The following is an 18,083-nucleotide window of genomic DNA, read 5'->3' on the forward strand; positions in this document are numbered from 1 at the left end:
TGATACATACGTGTCCAATATGACTTGTGTTGTTGAAAATGACGAGTACGATGGAGTTGATCAGGAAAGACGTCGGTTTTCCTGTAAAGTACTTGTAAGAGCTTTCATGGTTTACACCGCATCTCAGCATCTCAAAATCTGTAAACACTTTATTTGAAAGGGAAAAATTATGAAATCCATGCAAATAAGGAGAAAAAAAATCCATGTGGCGCTTGTTTGGGATTCTGAGGAGAATAAACTAATTTTTTTTGAGGACCCTGCATGTGAAAAGGGATCTAAGTGTTGAAAAAACGTCGAACACTATTGAGTTGCTGATCAATGCAACCGTTTGGCAATAATTTCAGCTTTTCTCAGAAAGAGAAAACTTTCATAGAGTGTTAGGCCCCAAAATCGTGGAAAAATGTAGTGTTGGCAAAATATGAACTCGTTCTCCAGCAGGGCCGTAGATAGAACGCTAATTGGAGTATGCATGTTCACATATTCGTTTGTGCATGCCTTACTGATTTTTTTAGAGAGCCGAATTGCACCCCCCACCCCCCAATTAGCGTTCTAGCTACGGCCCTATTCCGCCTATTAATCAATGGTTGGAAACACTACATGAATACAACGGAATTTTGCATATTCGAATATTAATTTCAGTGGGTTTGGTTAAAAAAATGCGACATTTCAACACTGCTTTACGCCAATCATTGTTGAGTATTTACGAATTCCACGTTATATAATCATGTAACACCCGCTCTCGTATGAACGTTGCATGGGATGGCTTTAATCAAATTTTCTGCTGTCGTTTTTCATGCCCTCGATCAAAAATTATTTCATGTATACAGAAATCATAAAAAATTTTGAGAAATGATTTGGTCGTTTCGTGAAAATGGCAGGAAACTAATATAAACAAAGCAAGTTTTCCTCCAATGTGACAACGTGAGCCGCTTCTTTATTTACATTGGGTTATAAACACGGAAATCTCGTGATTGGCATAACCCATACAATCATTTTGTCCAGTGAGTGACGTCATAACCTTTGTGCTCAACAAAATTTAAGAGCAAGCAACACTTTTGATGATTTTTTAAAAAAGCATTCTGAATTGCAAAGCTCTCGAAACTTGTTTCATCATTCAGCCATTTTTCAAACGTTGCACACCTCCCTCCTCTCGTGTTGGGATGTTCCCCTCCCTCCCCCCCTGCTACCATCATCCCACCCCTTTACCCGTTCTCAATAAAAGCACATCACGAATCACGATGTACGAAGAGGAGAGAAATCTGATAAGAACTTTGTATTTGTTGTGGTCTTCAAAAAAATATAAGCAAACCGATCAGAAAGGTAATGAAAGTTGAGTACTGTTATTTTAACACGGGGACAAACAAGCGTCTGCTAGTTTTATGTTAGCTTTGAAGACGAGCCTAAAATGGCCGACAGAGAAACGAACTTTGACAGTCACAATGGAGCTTGTAATGGCGATATGGATCCGAAAATACTTAATAAAAGTGACGATGACGATACAGGCTATCACAAAGAAGATGGCCATCCCTTCAAGGGAAGCCCCAAAAATGATAAAAAGTCCAAATCAAAAAATACGATCGAACTAAGACGTAAAAGAAGCACTTTGAGAAGACAACGTCCTGTTGACGTTAAACATAGGGGGGAATATAAATCGAATAAAGATGGAAGTAGTGAGGATAACACGTCTTCTGACGACAATACAAACAGCACAAGACCCGATGATGCAGAGCCATCTTTGGAAGTGAACTCGGTACGTCTTAGGGAGGGAAAGAGCTCGAGGAATGCCAGAAATTCGGCTGGAGCTAGCGGGGGAGTCTTCAACGACGATTTTCGATCAAACTTTAGCGACTTTCAGGATGATTCTAGCGAAGAAATGACCAGAGGTATGCCGGCTTACCGTTTTGTTTTGAGAGCTAACTTTCTATGAAATTCCATAGATTCTATTTCTATTGTTGTTTGTCAAACTTATTAAAAAAAGTTCACAAGACAAAGGCTACTTAGCGATCATACTCTGTGTGTTCAATATATTTTGCATGGCCAAGGATCTTGACCAAATAGGAAATAAGGAAAGTGTGGTAAATGTGTGGTGTTTTTGTGAGAATTATGAGGCATTGTTTACACTTGACACATACGAGATTCGGACTTCCGCTTTTAAAGTCACAATTTGTAACTGTCTGTGAATATGCCATAACCTTTTTCTTCTAAATGTAGGGTGAATAAAGTTAACCAAATAAATTTAACTGAATGTGCATGCTTATAAGTAAATTGAGTATAAATTTCCTCCATTTCTTTGGCAAGATCCGATGTTTTTGAGCCTTCTTTTCTTTATTTTGGCACATTAAACCAGTGTTGACTGTTAGTGAATGTAAAAAGTATGTTGGTTTTGAAATTCTGTCAAGTTCTTTGCAGCTAGAAAACACTTCATGAATGCTAAATCCAGTGGTTTTTCTGGCATATGTCTTCACCTATGTGTGTACCTACACAAACCAATATTTATTACAAATATCTGCACAGTGCTTACTCAAACTTGAGCTATATTAGGCATGTTTAGCCAAGAGACATTATAAGCACAACTCAATGAAGTACAAAAGAAACAAAATCCTCAGAATTTTTGCTAAGTTTCATCCTATATGATGCGTACAGAGTTTATTCAAACTCTGCTTGTACGCAATGAAACAAGGCCTCATTCTGTGGTTTATTCAAAGAGTTTTGATAGGTTGGGCATGATTGAAGACTTTCATAATGTTTCCAGATAAAATAATATGAAGTAGAGTAAAATGTATAATAGAAATGAAATGGCTTTTGTTGTTGTTACATTTAGTAAGATAATATATATTGTAGATTTTTATTATTTTCCTAATTTTCCCTGCACAAAATTAGATATGGAAAATGAAATAATCGATCCCTTGAAGAACTTGTCGCTGTTTGTGCCACAGAACAACTGGGAAGATTCCACTGAAGATTTTTCAGACATTGATCGTCATAACATCATATCTGTTGGAGGTAGTTAAAACATCATGAGACGTAATTTGAACATTAGCTAAAGCTTTTTTTTGATAACAGCTGAGTGTTGAAGTAGAGCCTACACCTGAACGTAACTGTCCCTCGAGAGTAGTTGCCTTTTTTAACTCTTATTAAAGAATCGCAAAGTAACCATGCCCTCTATTGAAACCCACCCCTCTATAGTAACCCACCCCTCTGTAGTAACCCTCCTCTAAAGTAACCGCCCCTATAAAGTAACTACCCACTCAAAAGTAACAGCACTTTAAAAGAAACAACCCCCCTGAAAGTACCCGCCCCTTTTAACCACTAATTTCCAAAGTAGCTTGGGCGGTTACTTTTTGAGACTCAACCTTAATTCATTTCTGTCCCGATGGGGCTTTTCAAAATTATGTATAATTGACCACCCACTCTGTCAACTTCATAGTGGCAGGAAACAGAGCACCCAGAGAAAACCCACAACTTTTAGTTGATAATTCAACAACTTATTTCACATTTGATACACTTGCTTGCCGATGCACGCCAATTTGATTTGGCCAAGCTGATTCTGGTTAAAGTATTCTAAAGTTGAACAGCGATTAATTCTGATCATCGACATACAGTCCGAAACGTCAATTGAAAAAATGAAATTTTGATCACGACTCTTTTTACCGGAGGCAACACACCTACTAATAAACTAAAGATTTGCCGGTTCTAGGTACTTACGGTTACGTCATCCGACATCCGCAAAAGTCGCATCCGGCACATCCCTTATAGAAATTTTCTGTAGCCACACTGTGGCTGCTCACATCCTGCTTCGCTGTAATTGTGTTTTTGCATTCAAGGTGACGATCGGAGTGCGAGAATGACGATTATTTTTTCTGCGTGCAGATTACCACCAAAAACCGAGATTGACCATCAGAAATTGTTCAGGTACGTACAATATCATGTTATGCTCTGGTAATGTGTCCTCAAAATCACTTCTTTGGCCATTGTTCGCGGAGGTTCTCTCTGCAAAAGCACGTTTTGTTTCTCAATGTCAGTGATTTATCCAGTCGTAAAGTGTCTTTGTTCTGTGTAAATTTCAGATCATTAACCGGTTATTTACTTCGTGCAAGACCAACCACCTGATCTTGCAGTAACCTCGCGAGTCGATTGTTGAACCCTGTTTTTTTGTGTGTCAGAATTGATATCCTAGTGCGTATGCCGTAAACCCCGCCAGTAGCCCCTACTCATGCGTAACTCATGCAGTATTCTATCGTCTGTGCACTAACCCTCTCCTTCATGTATTAGATCATGAAAAAGGGCTTGGAATAATACAAGCCTATTGCTTAGAAGCGGAGGTTTACGGTATTTCGGTCGAAAGCAAGCAATTGCTATGAACATGAATCAATTGATATTAAATGATGAGTAGGACATTGTTGCCATATTTTTTCCCACTTGTCAACAGATATTTACAGCACACCTTGGATCAGTACGTGGAAAATGATTACTCCTTAGTCTACTTCCATCATGGTCTGAACAGCAAGAACAAACCTTCTCTCTCTTGGCTCGTTCAAGTTTATATTGCTCTCGATAGAAAGTAAGTTCTTTCCTTTTGGCAATCGAAACTTGTAGTTTTGTGACCAAGTATCGATAAATTGCCCGTCATTTTGATCCAAGCCTTCGCAACGCACAGCTCCTCCCTAAATTCCAATTACAAGATGTATTTTTTGATTATGTTTTATTTTTGTAAGGATTTCCAACAGCTTATGAAGTTACTGCTAGTCACAGTGTAATTACTGTAATGAAGGATCCAATATCCCAAAACATATTTCTGGTTGTCCGGCTAAAGCGTTTCTAAGAACACCTTTTGTCTCCCATAGTGCTTTTTAGAATCTTTTCTTATTGCCGTTTTCTCATTTACTCTTTACTGAATTGGATCCTTCATTTTGTCACAGGTACAAAAAGAACTTGAAGGCTTTATTCATTGTTCATCCCACGCGGTTCATTACATACGCATGGAACGTTCTAAAGAAGGTCATAAGGTGAGTACGCCGACTGATACACGTGGCAAAAATCACAAAAGTCCCATTCTTTTCTAGCGCAAAAAGAAAGGTCAAATTTTACTCGTGAGAATCATTGAACTGTATTATAAACTGGTTCGCTAACCTCACTGTGATCCCTTGAAGCCGAATTGGAAGCCAGTCTTTATGGGCTCTTTGAAGTTCCTCGATAATATTTTTTTGAAAGTCCACAACAATAGACGTGAAATACAGAAGCGCGAATTGCCATGATAACTATTACCTTACCACTTTGTGATTAAGGAAAAAAAACTCAGATACGAATGCTTCCATTTACGGCCTTCTTCAAAATGGCCTAGGACATTAGTATAGAAATTAGCGTTCCAGTTTATATTACAGTCTACTGGTGATAACGCGCTCAACTTATGCGCATTTTTTGGTTATTAAGTAATAGCCGTTTAACTCTTTTACAAAATCTTTTTCTAATTTGGGCATGGAAACAGAACATCAGAACCGCCGAATATTTTAATTTGTTCTCGAATAGCAAAAAAATCACACTTCTGCACTGTAACTAAAAGTGCGATTACGTCTTTTGCATACATAAATTGCCATATTCATTCTTTACTTAACTGCTGGTCTGGACCTTCATTATAATTGCACAGTACAGAAACAAGCAGTAGCTCAACTTCGCTATGAAACTTGGCGCTGTATATACGGTGAACCACCTCATTGCCTATTGGTCTGAAACTGAAATTTACTGGTTGCCATTATGCTAATCACATGTGAACTTAGACATGCGCAACACAAAAAATTTCCATAGAGAGGGACTACTGTTTGTTTCTATACTGTGATAATGGTCTGACCATCGAACTAAAATACATGGAACGCTACCTGAAGCTACTAATTGAAGCCAAATCTTACACCCAGACGCGCGAGATTACAATCAGACACGCGTGTAGTTTTTCGAGTGAAAATTGATTGACTACACATGCGTGTCTGTCTGGGTGTAATCTCGTGTGTCTGGGTGTAAAATTTGGCTTCAAAAAATTATTAGGGTTTTCTATTACAGGTAGCGTTCCATGTATCTTAGTTTAATGGGTCTGACATTGTTTTTATTCGATTTGCGCAGTACAAAGTTTGTAACGAAAGTTATTTACATCGGTCGTTTGGCTGAGCTGAGGGAATATCTTCATATTTCGCAAGTGGACATTCCTGATGCCGTTATAAAGTAAGTGATGTTTTTTACGACTCACAAGTACCTCAGACAGAGTAATACAGCACAAAGTCTACTTCTATACGCACTTAGCGTCGTTGTTTTTCTTTTTACTGTTCGCTAGTGGAAGAAATGAAAATCCCCCTGAATTGATACAGATTAGTATCCCAACAGGAGGGGAGCACAATCTTAGCCAGTAACTGCAATGTTATCTATAGAGGAGACTAAATATGTTACTGTGCCAGTACCGACTGTGACTCAGATTAACCGACAGGAAAAGTCAAAAGTTTTGCTGCCTTTGAAGTATTGACTAGAATCTTCAACATGGCTTTTAGCCGTTCCACAACTCATTTTATTTCCATAACGAGAATAGAAACATTGCATTTTATTGTCTTATCCTTTGATTGTCATGAATTAACAAACCCGAAGACAGAATGCATAATCAAAGTGAACAAACTGTTCACCCCTTCCAACCGCTTACTTTGCTTTTGAACTCACAAAAAACCCGTTGCCTCCTCGTGTTGTGAGTTTGTTTTTGCAATGTTTTTATCAAAATCTAGGCGTGACGAAAATATCGCTGCACGGTCCAACAAACCTAAATATTCGCCTCCCGTGTTTCACACAGATTTGGATTCTCAACTTCCTTCAACGTCTCAGTTCGGAGTTTCTTTAGAAAGGTAGTCACCTCTTTAAGACTGTAGTCCTATATCATCAGTATGCATTTGTTTGTTCTAATCATTTTGTGTTAGCAAGGATCGCGGAAGATTGTTACCCGGGTGGGAGCTCGTATTCGCAAGTTTATGTGTTCAAATCCGAAGTCACAATTGATTTCAATAGAAACTATAATAACGGGGAACATGGATATGTGAACCCCCCCCACCCCTCGTTCATTTTTGCGATCTTTCGCGGTCCCTGTTTGGGGCAGTCCGAACCAGAAGTTGCAACTGGCAAGCAGCAGTTAACATGCCAATAAATATAGAACTAACGACGAAGTGTCCCGGAACTTTTCTTGCAGTATTATATCAAACAATGGAAAAGATATCCCTCCCGTGGTTGAAACTACTATTGACTTCTTGAGAAAAAAAGGTATCAATGCTTTTGATTTTTGCTTCGATTGAGTGGTCATCTTGTACAACAAAGCATTGACTAGAAAGAAGAACAATATCGGATTGACTATTTATCTCACGTCTTTCCAATCCAACCGAGAAATACACTCGTGAAGCAAGCTGTATTCGATATATATTTTTAGGGCTCACAGTCGAAGGTCTATTTCGCCGGTCGGCGAATGTCTCACTTGTAAAGAGTTACACTGAGAAATTTAACAGAGGTACCATACACATATTATGCTTGGCTCCGTTTCGTATTCGAGAAAGACAATAAAAATTCATCATTTGTTTGCGGGCTCATGTATGCGTGGAATTTTTGGTTTATTTTAGGGGAAGTGGTGGAATTTTCTGAAGAAGAGGAGGTTCACGTGGCTGCTGTCTTGCTGAAGAAATTTTTACGTGATCTTCATGAACCTTTGCTCACGTATCGCTTATATGACGATGTGATTCGTATACATGGTCAGTCGATCGCCATACGCTTGGTTTTTTGAACAAGAGTTGTGATTTGATTTAGATAATGTTGATTTCTCACTGTTTGTCGTATTGTTTCCGGTCTCTACAGAGTTGCAAGAAGAAGATAGGTTGGAAGAGGTAAAGAAAGTTCTGAGAAATTCTCTCCCTTCTCAAAATTTTGTCGTCCTCAAGTATATCATGGTTTTCTTATCAGAGGTATGTATAAACTTACATGTCAAAACGGAGTGAGCTCTTTTGCAAAAGCTTCTAGCTCACAGATTTATTTAAGATAGACAGAATAGACAATTGTTGAGCATCTCATATTAGGCATAAAGTCTTGAACGAGATTTAAGCCTGTTTTCCACTAGCCACGTATCGTAACGTATCGTAGCAAAACGTTACAGGGCGCATGCGTGCTCATGAATTTGATGGTCAATAGGCGTATGCACGCATGCGCCATGTTACGTTTTGCTATGATACCTTACGATACTTGGCTAGTGGAAAACAGGCTTTAAGATGAGGTCAACAACGAGGAAAGAGGGAATATATTATTATGTTGCAGTATCTCGTAAGATCGCTCGTTTAGCAGGACTAATCAAAATATTTGACTACGTTTCAAGGGCTTTTGAGGAGAAAGTGGAGCATTTTTTTTTAATAATTTCACTTATTTATGGGGGTGGTGCTTTAGCATTCCACTCCCCATGCTTCCAACGGGCCTGTTCAGTGTTATTTTCTTATTCTTTTCCTTTACGTATTTGCCAACTTTATCTTAGGCAAGGCATATTTTAACACATGTACTGGGAGGAGGTTGGCCTTTTAGGGCCTCGACCTAGTTGGCCCCGGACTGAAACTAAGTTCTATCTCCAACTTTTTGGGCCCTTTCGGCATTAGTAATCACGTAGTATTTCAAATATTTTATTGCAGATGGTGTATATTGCTCGCTTGAAGTAAAAAATAGATGTTTATTTCATAGCACGTCTCACGAAATTGCAGTTTTTAAAATTTAAAATTTTACTGGTGAAGGATATTTCCGGACCCACTGCCACATGGCTCACGCTTCACAGGCCCTTATGATGTGAACGGCCTCCCGATGTAAAATCCCTTAAATATCCTTTCATCTTAGGTGATGAGCAACTCTGGCAAAAACAAAATGAATTCCAATAATTTGGCCATCGTCATTGGACCGAATTTAATATGGAACAACTCTCCTGTCGCTTCCTTGAATGCGATGGGGCCAATCAACTCAATAACAAAGATAATTATAGAGAATATGTCGAGGATTTTTGACTAATTTAAAGTCTTGTATATATTTGTACGTATGTGAATATGAACTGAAGTTGTCTTAGTAGGCAAGATTGATTGAGGTTTATCAGTAATCTATTTTTTTGGCAAAATTATGTTTGGCAATTTTTCTAAACACTCACATGCATACGCAAGTTCTACTTCAAGTTTATCTTTATTGCGATGAACAACTTTGTTTTGATTTAATTTCGTTCGTTTTACTATTTCGTTTTCATGTTATACATCAAGCAGGTCAAGCAGGTTAGAAATCTTCGAATGTGTGCTTCATTTGCAATTAGAACTTTTCAATGAAATATTACTAAAGCTCTCCTCCTGTGAACAACAAAATGTACAATGATCAAATTTGTACTATAAGCTAAAATAGAGATAACGTATTGATATATATATATATTTATACATTGTTAAAATTGTGAAAGTTTATTATTTCTACAGCTCTTTATGTTTCCTTCTACAAATCATAACGCAATTTTCTCGTTTAAATGTTTCAGAATTGGAAGGGAACATCTGTCAAATTTTCTTTTCAGGTTTTATTGCTATAGTTAGTGGAAAGCTCAGTTGTTTTCGCTGGAAAGGAAAGCCAGGTCGAAAAACGGCCAGACAATGTACGTAGTTGGATAATCATCAATTAGCATGTGTAATTATAGATGATCGATGATCAATTATTGGTAGTTATCTATTGATAGTTATTGATGATAAAGGACAAAGCGTTGCATAGTTATTTTTAATCATGATATCATGTGCAACTAATGAAGTTTCGTCCACCTTTTCATGTTTATTGGCTTCAAACATACATATATCGCTGGATAGCAATAGTATTGTCTAACTATATGACAGTGCAGAGTAGTAGTTTGAATTAAGGGGGATAAAAGCGAAACAATATCAGGGGGCTGGGTAATCTGTCCGTTTTGGGAGTAAAAGTTATGAAATTATGTCCCTTCTTTATTTCTTTGCTGCCTCTGATATCTAAGTTAATGAACGCATCGTTTATGCATATATTTACATCATGATATCAGACTATGAAGAAATGAAAAGAAAGAAAGAAATGCAACGGTTGCAAACTTCTTTGAGGAAATGTGTTCGTTCAACTGGCGCCATTGTACTATGACCACTGTCGTATGTGTTACACATAATAATAACACGTGACATAATGTTTGATGTTTTATTACGTCACCGTGCCTTTCCTTAATGCTTGAGGCATTAAATTTTCTGTGCAAACTTCTAACAAGCGATTTGTTTGGTTGAAATGAAATTGAACTGCTTGTGTAAATTTTGCCTTCTAATCAAATGACTTAATTGTGGTGTTATAGATCTATGAATCTGTAAATGTTTATCGAGGTTGAGATCAATCAAGCAACATGTCTTTGGAAACGCGTTCTTTACTGCAATTTCAGACTTTCGTCGTTTTTCATATGTATAACCACTTCAGCGTCAAGATTTAACGATACGCGCAAATGCAAACTAGATCTTACGACGTACTGAACTCTTAAAAAGTTTATTCAAACATTTACCTACACCCATATTGGAGGACGTGTTATTGGTTCAATAAATGTTTTCCAGCAGCGTTCTTTTAAATTTTTACAATGGTGGAAAAATAATATATAACGCGGACAATTTTTGCATGTCGTCATATATTATTAATTGCAAGTCAGCATCCAACAAAGTTATGTGACTTTCTTGGTTCTAGTTTGAGCTCAAGGACGTCAAAGCTTTTGAAAGAAGTTAAAGCTTTTGCAACACTGAAAGACTTGAGATTTTCTGTAAGTTTACTCATTTGGTTGTATTCCTGCAATTCTTAAAGACTGAAACGCTTATGTAATAACAATGTTAAGAAAATTTGTTAACGTGTATACTTTTCATTGTTCGTCACGAAATGCTATGAAAATACGTTGATGAATACGGAAATGCAAATTTGAAAATGTTTTTGGAAATGCTGGTCTTGAAAGTAACAAAATCAATCATTTTTCGTTGGTATTCTAAAAGTTCTGTCATTTTTTATTCTAATCACAATTGACGTCTTATCCGTGTAAGATGAATAATAATTTTGCCAGTAATTGTATTCTATGTATTTCTCAAATGACCTGTTTTCTCACAGTCGCATTTTTATGCGATACTTGCATGTACTTTCTCAACCAGACTCAAAGTCTGTCAAACTTAAGTTGAAACAGACTTAAATATCGAAAGGCGTTATACGTGCCCAGCAAAGTGCTTTTAAAAGAGACATTCAATACAAAAATGACGTGTAAAAAGAAATATTTAGTAGCGTAACGTTTCATTTTAACTCTCGAGACATTATCAGGCAGTATCCAAGTACATGCTAGTTAGATGTGAACAAGGTTTAGCAAAACTTTACTTAAATTAAGCAACGAAACAGTAACTGTCGTCGGATCTTTACGGGTTCATCTTGTGTCGTATTCAGGGAATGTATTAGATAAAATAATATGACGTAGAGCAAAATAAATAAATCAACTTGTTGCTAATATAATGTAACTGGAATAGCTTTTATTGTTTATTGGATTTGGTAGATTTTCATGATTTTTTATATTTCTTCGTACAAAATTAGAATTTGAATCCGAACTACCGAAAATGGAGGAAGATTTTTCTGACATTGATCGTCATAACATCATATCTATAGCAGGTAGTTTTATTATCACGATACGTAAGTTTGACATCAGCTAACGCTTGCACACTCTGGTCCAGCCAGCCTGCATATTTATAGTCCGTGATATGTAAATTTCTTATCATTAACAATGTCGATTTCTTTAGACATCTATTGATTTTACAATGATTAGACACCAAAATACTTACATAAAGCGAACAACTTTGCAGGCTGACTGCGTGCAGGTCATGTCAACTTAAGATTGCTGACAGTTGTGTATTTTATTTTGTGTTTGTGGTCTGATTGGTCGCTGGCTGTAATATAAGCCAGAGACTATAGGTTTCTTTTCGGTCAAAAATGGTATACAGTCACATATGTCCTGCGACATGACTTTGTGGAAATTGAATGGTCTACAATGAGGTACAACCACTGATTACAACTTGCAGCTAGTCGACGTCAGATCATATCTTACCAGTTAGTTGCATCTGATTTAATGATCCCAAAAGATCCCTAAATGTCAAACGTTTCATAGCGCCAGCGGCCAGTACACTGTGAGGTAAAAAAGCGTGATAAAAAATTAATGTCGGATTATATGCTCATCATCAAGATCATACATTTCGTTATTAATTGTTGGCATATATACGTAGTCCGGAATCTTGATCTAAAAAATGAAATGAATTTTCAGCTATCAAGACATTTATTATCAACATACCATCACCGAAACATTCCTTGCATTGCTGCCGCTGACAACCTGCTTCAGAAGCTTCACTTTGATTGTGCTCTTTACATTACAGGTGACGACAGAAGTGCGAGAAAAACAATTACTATTTCTGCGTGCAGACTACCACCAAAACCCGAGATTGATTATCAAAAAATTTTCAGGTATATCATTTCTTATTTTCCTATTTATACACGCCTATATATCTTGACCGTGGTCCAAGAGTGTTGTTTTTTGCAATAAATTTGTTTACAGAATGAAATTAAAATTATTGAAATTGATTTAAAAGGCGTATGTAAATTGTTTAGGGAGAAAGTGAAATGTACTTAGATTGTAGTTATCATAACGAGAGTGAATTTTGCTATCCAAACGATGTGAAGTTTGTAGAAAACAATCCATTGTCACTCTCAACAAGCCACATCGACCCTTTTACTACGTGAATTTCTTCGTTATGAAAATTTAAAAATAAAAACGTTGTTTACCATTTAAGTTGGTCCGTACGTAAAAAGTATTTTCCTCGACCTGAGAAGTGTCCCTCGGCCTTCGGCCTCGAGCCGCTTTTGAGACCTTGTGAAATACATTTTAATCACGGACCTCCCAGCCGGTAAATATATATACTCTGGTAATTTGTTGTTAAAATATCGTCATTTGGCCAGAGCTAGCTACGTTTGGCAAATTGTTAAACTTTCACGGCTCGCATGCGCAGAGAGCTGACTCTCCCAAATTCTTTCTGTCTGTGACGTAACCAGTCTACAAGTGTCGTCGTGCTGTGTAAATTTTAGATCATTAGCAAATTATTATTTCGAGCACGACCATGTAACCACCATTGCTACGCCGCTGTTTTCTGTTCTTCTCCACACAAGTCAATTAGCACTGGTTTTTGAGAAAATATTTGGGATGAACACTCTGTGAAACCTAGCAATTGTCTTGAGGAGGAATATATTGATATTAAATGATGAGTAGGACATTGTTGCCATATTTTTTCCCACTTGTCAACAGATATTTACAGCACACCTTGGATCAGTACGTGGAAAACGATTACTCTTTAGTCTACTTCCATCATGGTCTGAAGAACAGACCCCCTCTTTCTTGGACCATACAAGTTTATCAGGCTCTCGATAGAAAGTAAGTGTTATATTAAGCCCTAAATAACCGAGCGCGAGGCCTTTACGGAAAATAATGGACCGGCAGAAATGTTTCTGAGCCAATCAAAGCGCGCCACTTAGCCGGAAGTAACGCTTGCCATATTATATACTTTCATTAATCACAACATGCATTTTTTTAAGGCACGCTTCTATCGCGACACACCAGGGGCAGATCAACGCTCATTTGACATGAGGAGTGCAGATTTTTGAAAGGGGGAGGGGGCATCGTTATCCTAGCTAAAGTTGCAAGGGCTTCAGGCTATTGTGGATTTTTAGGCTTACGGATGAGTGAACCGTGCGTATTTTACTTTTTCAAAAAATTTTTATGTTTTATATTAATGAATGCGTGTGTAGTAATTTATTTCAAATTTAATGTTTCAATGAAAACATGCAATGTAACTCAATTGCAAATGGTAAAACTATAAAATATGTAATTGCCTTTGAAATGAGAAGTTCTATCTTTACTTAGTCTTGCTGTACAATATCATTGCCTCTATTACTGTTATATTAATTGTCTAATGTACGTAATACCATTTTTGAATTTTTCTTCGGGTGCTGTAGAATTTGATCGGTTTGTAATGAAATTAAATTTAATCACTGTAATTAGAGCGTTGAAAGCTAGCAAAATAATTTCAGACAAAAGTGTTTCTAGGAACACCTTTAGTGTCGTGTTCTTCTTTGTAAGATCTAGTCTTATTGCTGTTTCTCTATTTACTTTTATTGAATTAAGGCTTCTATTTTGTCGCAGATACAAGAAGAATTTGAAAGCTTTATACATTGTTCATCCAAATTTGTCCATTAAAATCGTGTGGAGTATTCTGGAGAATTTCTTAAGGTAGTTACACTGTAGAATTAGCGCGGAAAATGTAAAACCATCAATGTGACCCGTCCCAGTCTTTTCATGCGCAAAGTCAAGTTTTATTTGTTATAACCATGGAACTGGTAGGTTTACCTTGCCGCCATTTTTTAAGCTGATTTGTGAATTAATCTTTCTCATAACGAAGATATACATAAAATACAGTTGTGCGAATCGCATGCCTTGATAGGCTTAGCAAAAAGAGCTCTGTTTAATAACGGAAAAACACTGTCACAAATGCGTGTTATAGTGGTCTGCAAAGTGGCGTTTGACAATAGAGTAGGAGTTAGCGTTCCAGTTTACTGGTGATAACGTGCTCAAATTTGGCAGTTTGTAGTGATTCAGTAATAACTATTTAAATTTTTTTAATAAATCTTGTTCGCATTGGGACGTGGAAAGTTGGAAAATCTGCCGTATTAAACTCTAGAACTTATTCTCGAGGCAAGAACTCGCACTTTTGCACTGCCTCTAAATCGCTCAGCACCGAAAATGTTTCATTTTTTGATTGAACATGTTGGTTTAGGATTGTACTATAATGTACTTTTTTATTCAATTTCTGCAGTAAAAACTTTGCAGCGAAAGTTATGTACATCGATCGTTTGGCTGATCTTGAGGAATATTTTCATACTGAGCAACTGGACATTCCTGATGCCGTTAAAAAGTAAGTGATGTTTTGTACGACTCAAAAGTACCACGGACAAAGTAATACAGCACAGAGTCCACTCTCATACGACTTAAAGTTATTGTTTTGCTTTTTCTTTTGCGCTAGTGGAAGCAGTGCAAATCGCCCTGAATTTCCATACACATTTACGACTGCATTTTACATCAATCCACTTTCCAAATGTGTGAAAATGCGTGAATTATTGTCTTTGCATGAAAATGGAAAAAAATGCGTAAATATATATTTTTTGCATGAAAATGTGTGAAATAATATATGTCATATAATATGCAATCCTCTAAACCGCCTGAGTTGTCAGATTATCCTGGACCATTTTAGGACTGTGTACATTTTTTTTTTACCTTCATTGAGAAAAAAACCAATGCAAGGTCCATAGAGCCGTTTCTGCAATGTTATGTATCGAGCAGACATGCTGTATTATTATGTCAGTACCGCTTTTGGGCCTGTGGTTCAGATTAACCGATAGGAAACCTGACTATTGTTGTTGAAGTATTAACTAGAATCCTCAACATGGCTGTTCATATTTGGGGATTATAGCCGTTCCATCTCATTATATTGCCATTGTAATTTAGCCATGAGACTAGAAAGATTGCATTGCATTGTCATAGACTTTGACTGTATTGAATTAACAAACTCGATGACAATTCACTTTTAATGAAAACAGTTCTTGTTTGTGTCGACTTTCCGGTTCACCCTTTCTTACTGCTTGCTTTGCTTTTTAACTCGTTAAAAACTTTTGCCTCCTTGTGTTGCGAGTTTGTTTTTACAATGTTTTAATTAAAATTCAGGCATGACATAGTCGTCGCTGGACCGAGCACAGTCAACAAACTTTCGACGTCTCAATTCGGAGTTTCTTTAGAAAGGTACTTACGTCTGTACAACTGTTGCCCTATCATCTGTATTTATTGTTTGTTCAATAGAGGCTTGTGTTATACAGATACAGAGGCTTGTGTTAGGCCAATCGAAACTAGAATAACAATCATCAGCAGCAGTTTTCATGGCAATAAATATGCAAACCAACGAAGAATATGAAAATTTTTGAATTTCGCTAGAAGTGTAATTTCGACAACTGTAATTTCTCTTCTATGTAAAAAAGATAAAGCTTATGCTTAGGCGTTGGGGGTGTTGTTCCGTTTTTGTTTAAAATGTAATCTGTTTGCTATCGTGGTTTTTTTTCTGGAACTTTTTTTGCAGTATCATAATAAACACAGGAAAAGATATCCCTCCCGTCGTTGAAACTACTATTGACTTCCTGAGGACTTACGGTATCAATGCTTTTGATATGTTTGCATCGATTAAGTGCAATCCTCTTGTACAATGAAGCATCGACAAGAGACAAGAACAGTTTCAGATGGATCAACGAAAGTGGTTCTCACCAGTGGTGTAGCAGACTCGTTCATTGGGGGCACTTATTCACATATTCATGTTGCACCGCATTAAGTTCCTTTGAAATGCATTGTTTTCAACAGATTAATTGTGTATGAATTTGTGCCCCCTCCCCCCATTAACGATTCTGGTACGTCACTGGTTCTTAGGCCACTTTCTCCCACTTTTTTCAAATCCATCCGAGAAATATACCTTTGAAGTTGTATTCGATATGTATACGTTGAATGACAAAATTTGCAATTTTTTCAGGGCTCACAGTTGACGGTCTCTTTCGACGGTCTGGTTATGCCGCGCGTATTAAGAGTTATGCTGAGAATTTTAACAAAGGTACCATAAACATGTATTATGCTTGGCTTCGTGTTTGAGATAGACAGTAAAAATGGGTCATTTATTTGCGGGCTCATGTATGCGTAGAATTTATTGTTTATTTTAGGGCAAGTGGTGGAATTTTCCAAAGAAACGGAGATTTATGTGGCTGCTGATTTACTGAAGAAATTTTTACGAGAACTTGCCGAACCTTTGCTCCCGTATCGACTATATGGCGATATGATTCGTTTTCAGGGTCAGTTTATCGCCCTATACTTGCTTTAGCAAACAGGAGTTATGATTTAGATGAGATGATGCTGATTTCTAACTGTTTTTCCTATTGTGTCTGCTCCCTATAGGCTTGCAAGAAGAAGATAGGTTGGAAGAGATAAAGAAAGTTTTGAGAAATTCTCTCCCTTCTCAAAATTTTGTCGTCCTCAAGTATATCATGGTTTTCTTATCAGAGGTATGTATGAACGTACATATCATTGGAGAAGCTTAATTTTTTTTAAAAGCATTTACCTCGCATAAAGATTAAGAAAATCGATTGAAGATCAACATAGCAGAACAGACAATTGGTTGGCATCTTAGATTTAAATAGTTAGGCATTGTAATAACGAATGAGCGAACATTATATTATTTTGCAATGTCAGATAAGATTTATCGTCTAATATTATAGTTGTAATTTTGTTCTTTACGTATTTTCCAACTTCACCTTAGGTAGTGAGCAACTCGGACAAAAACAAGATGGACTCTAAAAATCTGGCCATCGTTATCGGACCGAACTTGATTTGGAGTGAATCGGAGTCCGAAAGTAGCGTGGAAACGATCAACTCAATAACAAAGATGATTATTGATAATGTATCCAGTATTTTTGACTAATTTAAAGTCTTGTATATATTTGTACGTATGTGAATATGAACTTAAGTTGTCTTAGTAGGCAAGATTGATTGAGGTTTATCAGTAGTCTATTTTTTTGGCTAAATTTTGTTTTTGGCAATTTATATAAACTCTCACATGCATACGTTTGTGCTTAGTTACGTTTATTTGTAGCATGATGAACAGCTTTGTCTTAATTTAATTTTGTTCGTATTGCTATTTGTTTCCATTTTATTATCAAGGTTAGAAAGCGCGGAATATGTGCTTTTTTTGCAATTAGAACTTTTCAATGAAATGTTACGAAAACACTTCTCCTTTGAAAAACAATTTCTTTTATAGCCATTTTTATACGATAAACTGCAATAGAGATTCTGTACTATTATATACATTTATATATTGTTATAATTGCAAAACTTCATCATTTCTTCAATAGTTGCCAAATAATTGATATCTTCCTATTAG

The 18,083-nt window shown here is 36.8% G+C and overlaps 1 protein-coding gene across 3 annotated transcripts; it reads left to right on the forward strand.

The window, feature by feature from the left end:
- The first annotated feature begins 1,211 nt into the window (after window positions 1-1,211).
- On the forward strand, window positions 1,212-17,929 carry LOC124438809 (rho GTPase-activating protein 8-like). 3 transcript variants are annotated; one of them, XM_046989019.1, is made up of 13 exons: window positions 1,212-1,883; window positions 2,881-3,003; window positions 3,825-3,912; window positions 4,430-4,561; window positions 4,920-5,006; window positions 6,112-6,210; window positions 6,756-6,872; window positions 15,839-15,913; window positions 16,245-16,315; window positions 16,686-16,763; window positions 16,870-16,998; window positions 17,102-17,208; window positions 17,463-17,929. In XM_046989019.1, exons 1-13 carry the CDS (start codon window positions 1,406-1,408, stop codon window positions 17,622-17,624), a joined length of 1,746 nt encoding a protein of 581 aa, XP_046844975.1. In that variant the 5' UTR covers window positions 1,212-1,405; the 3' UTR covers window positions 17,625-17,929. The 3 variants fall into 3 exon arrangements, with proteins under 3 accessions (XP_046844975.1, XP_046844977.1, XP_046844976.1); XM_046989021.1 differs by lacking the exons at window positions 15,839-15,913; window positions 16,245-16,315; window positions 16,686-16,763; window positions 16,870-16,998 and adding exons at window positions 7,211-7,281; window positions 7,445-7,522; window positions 7,632-7,760; XM_046989020.1 differs by lacking the exons at window positions 15,839-15,913; window positions 16,245-16,315; window positions 16,686-16,763; ... (1 more) ...; window positions 17,102-17,208; window positions 17,463-17,929 and adding exons at window positions 7,211-7,281; window positions 7,445-7,522; window positions 7,632-7,760; window positions 7,864-7,970; window positions 8,878-9,485.
- The last annotated feature ends 154 nt before the right edge of the window (window positions 17,930-18,083 follow it).

Source organism: Xenia sp. Carnegie-2017, unplaced genomic scaffold (assembly GCF_021976095.1).
Source record: "Xenia sp. Carnegie-2017 unplaced genomic scaffold, XeniaSp_v1 HiC_scaffold_19, whole genome shotgun sequence".
Classification (NCBI taxonomy): Eukaryota; Metazoa; Cnidaria; class Anthozoa; order Malacalcyonacea; family Xeniidae; genus Xenia; species Xenia sp. Carnegie-2017.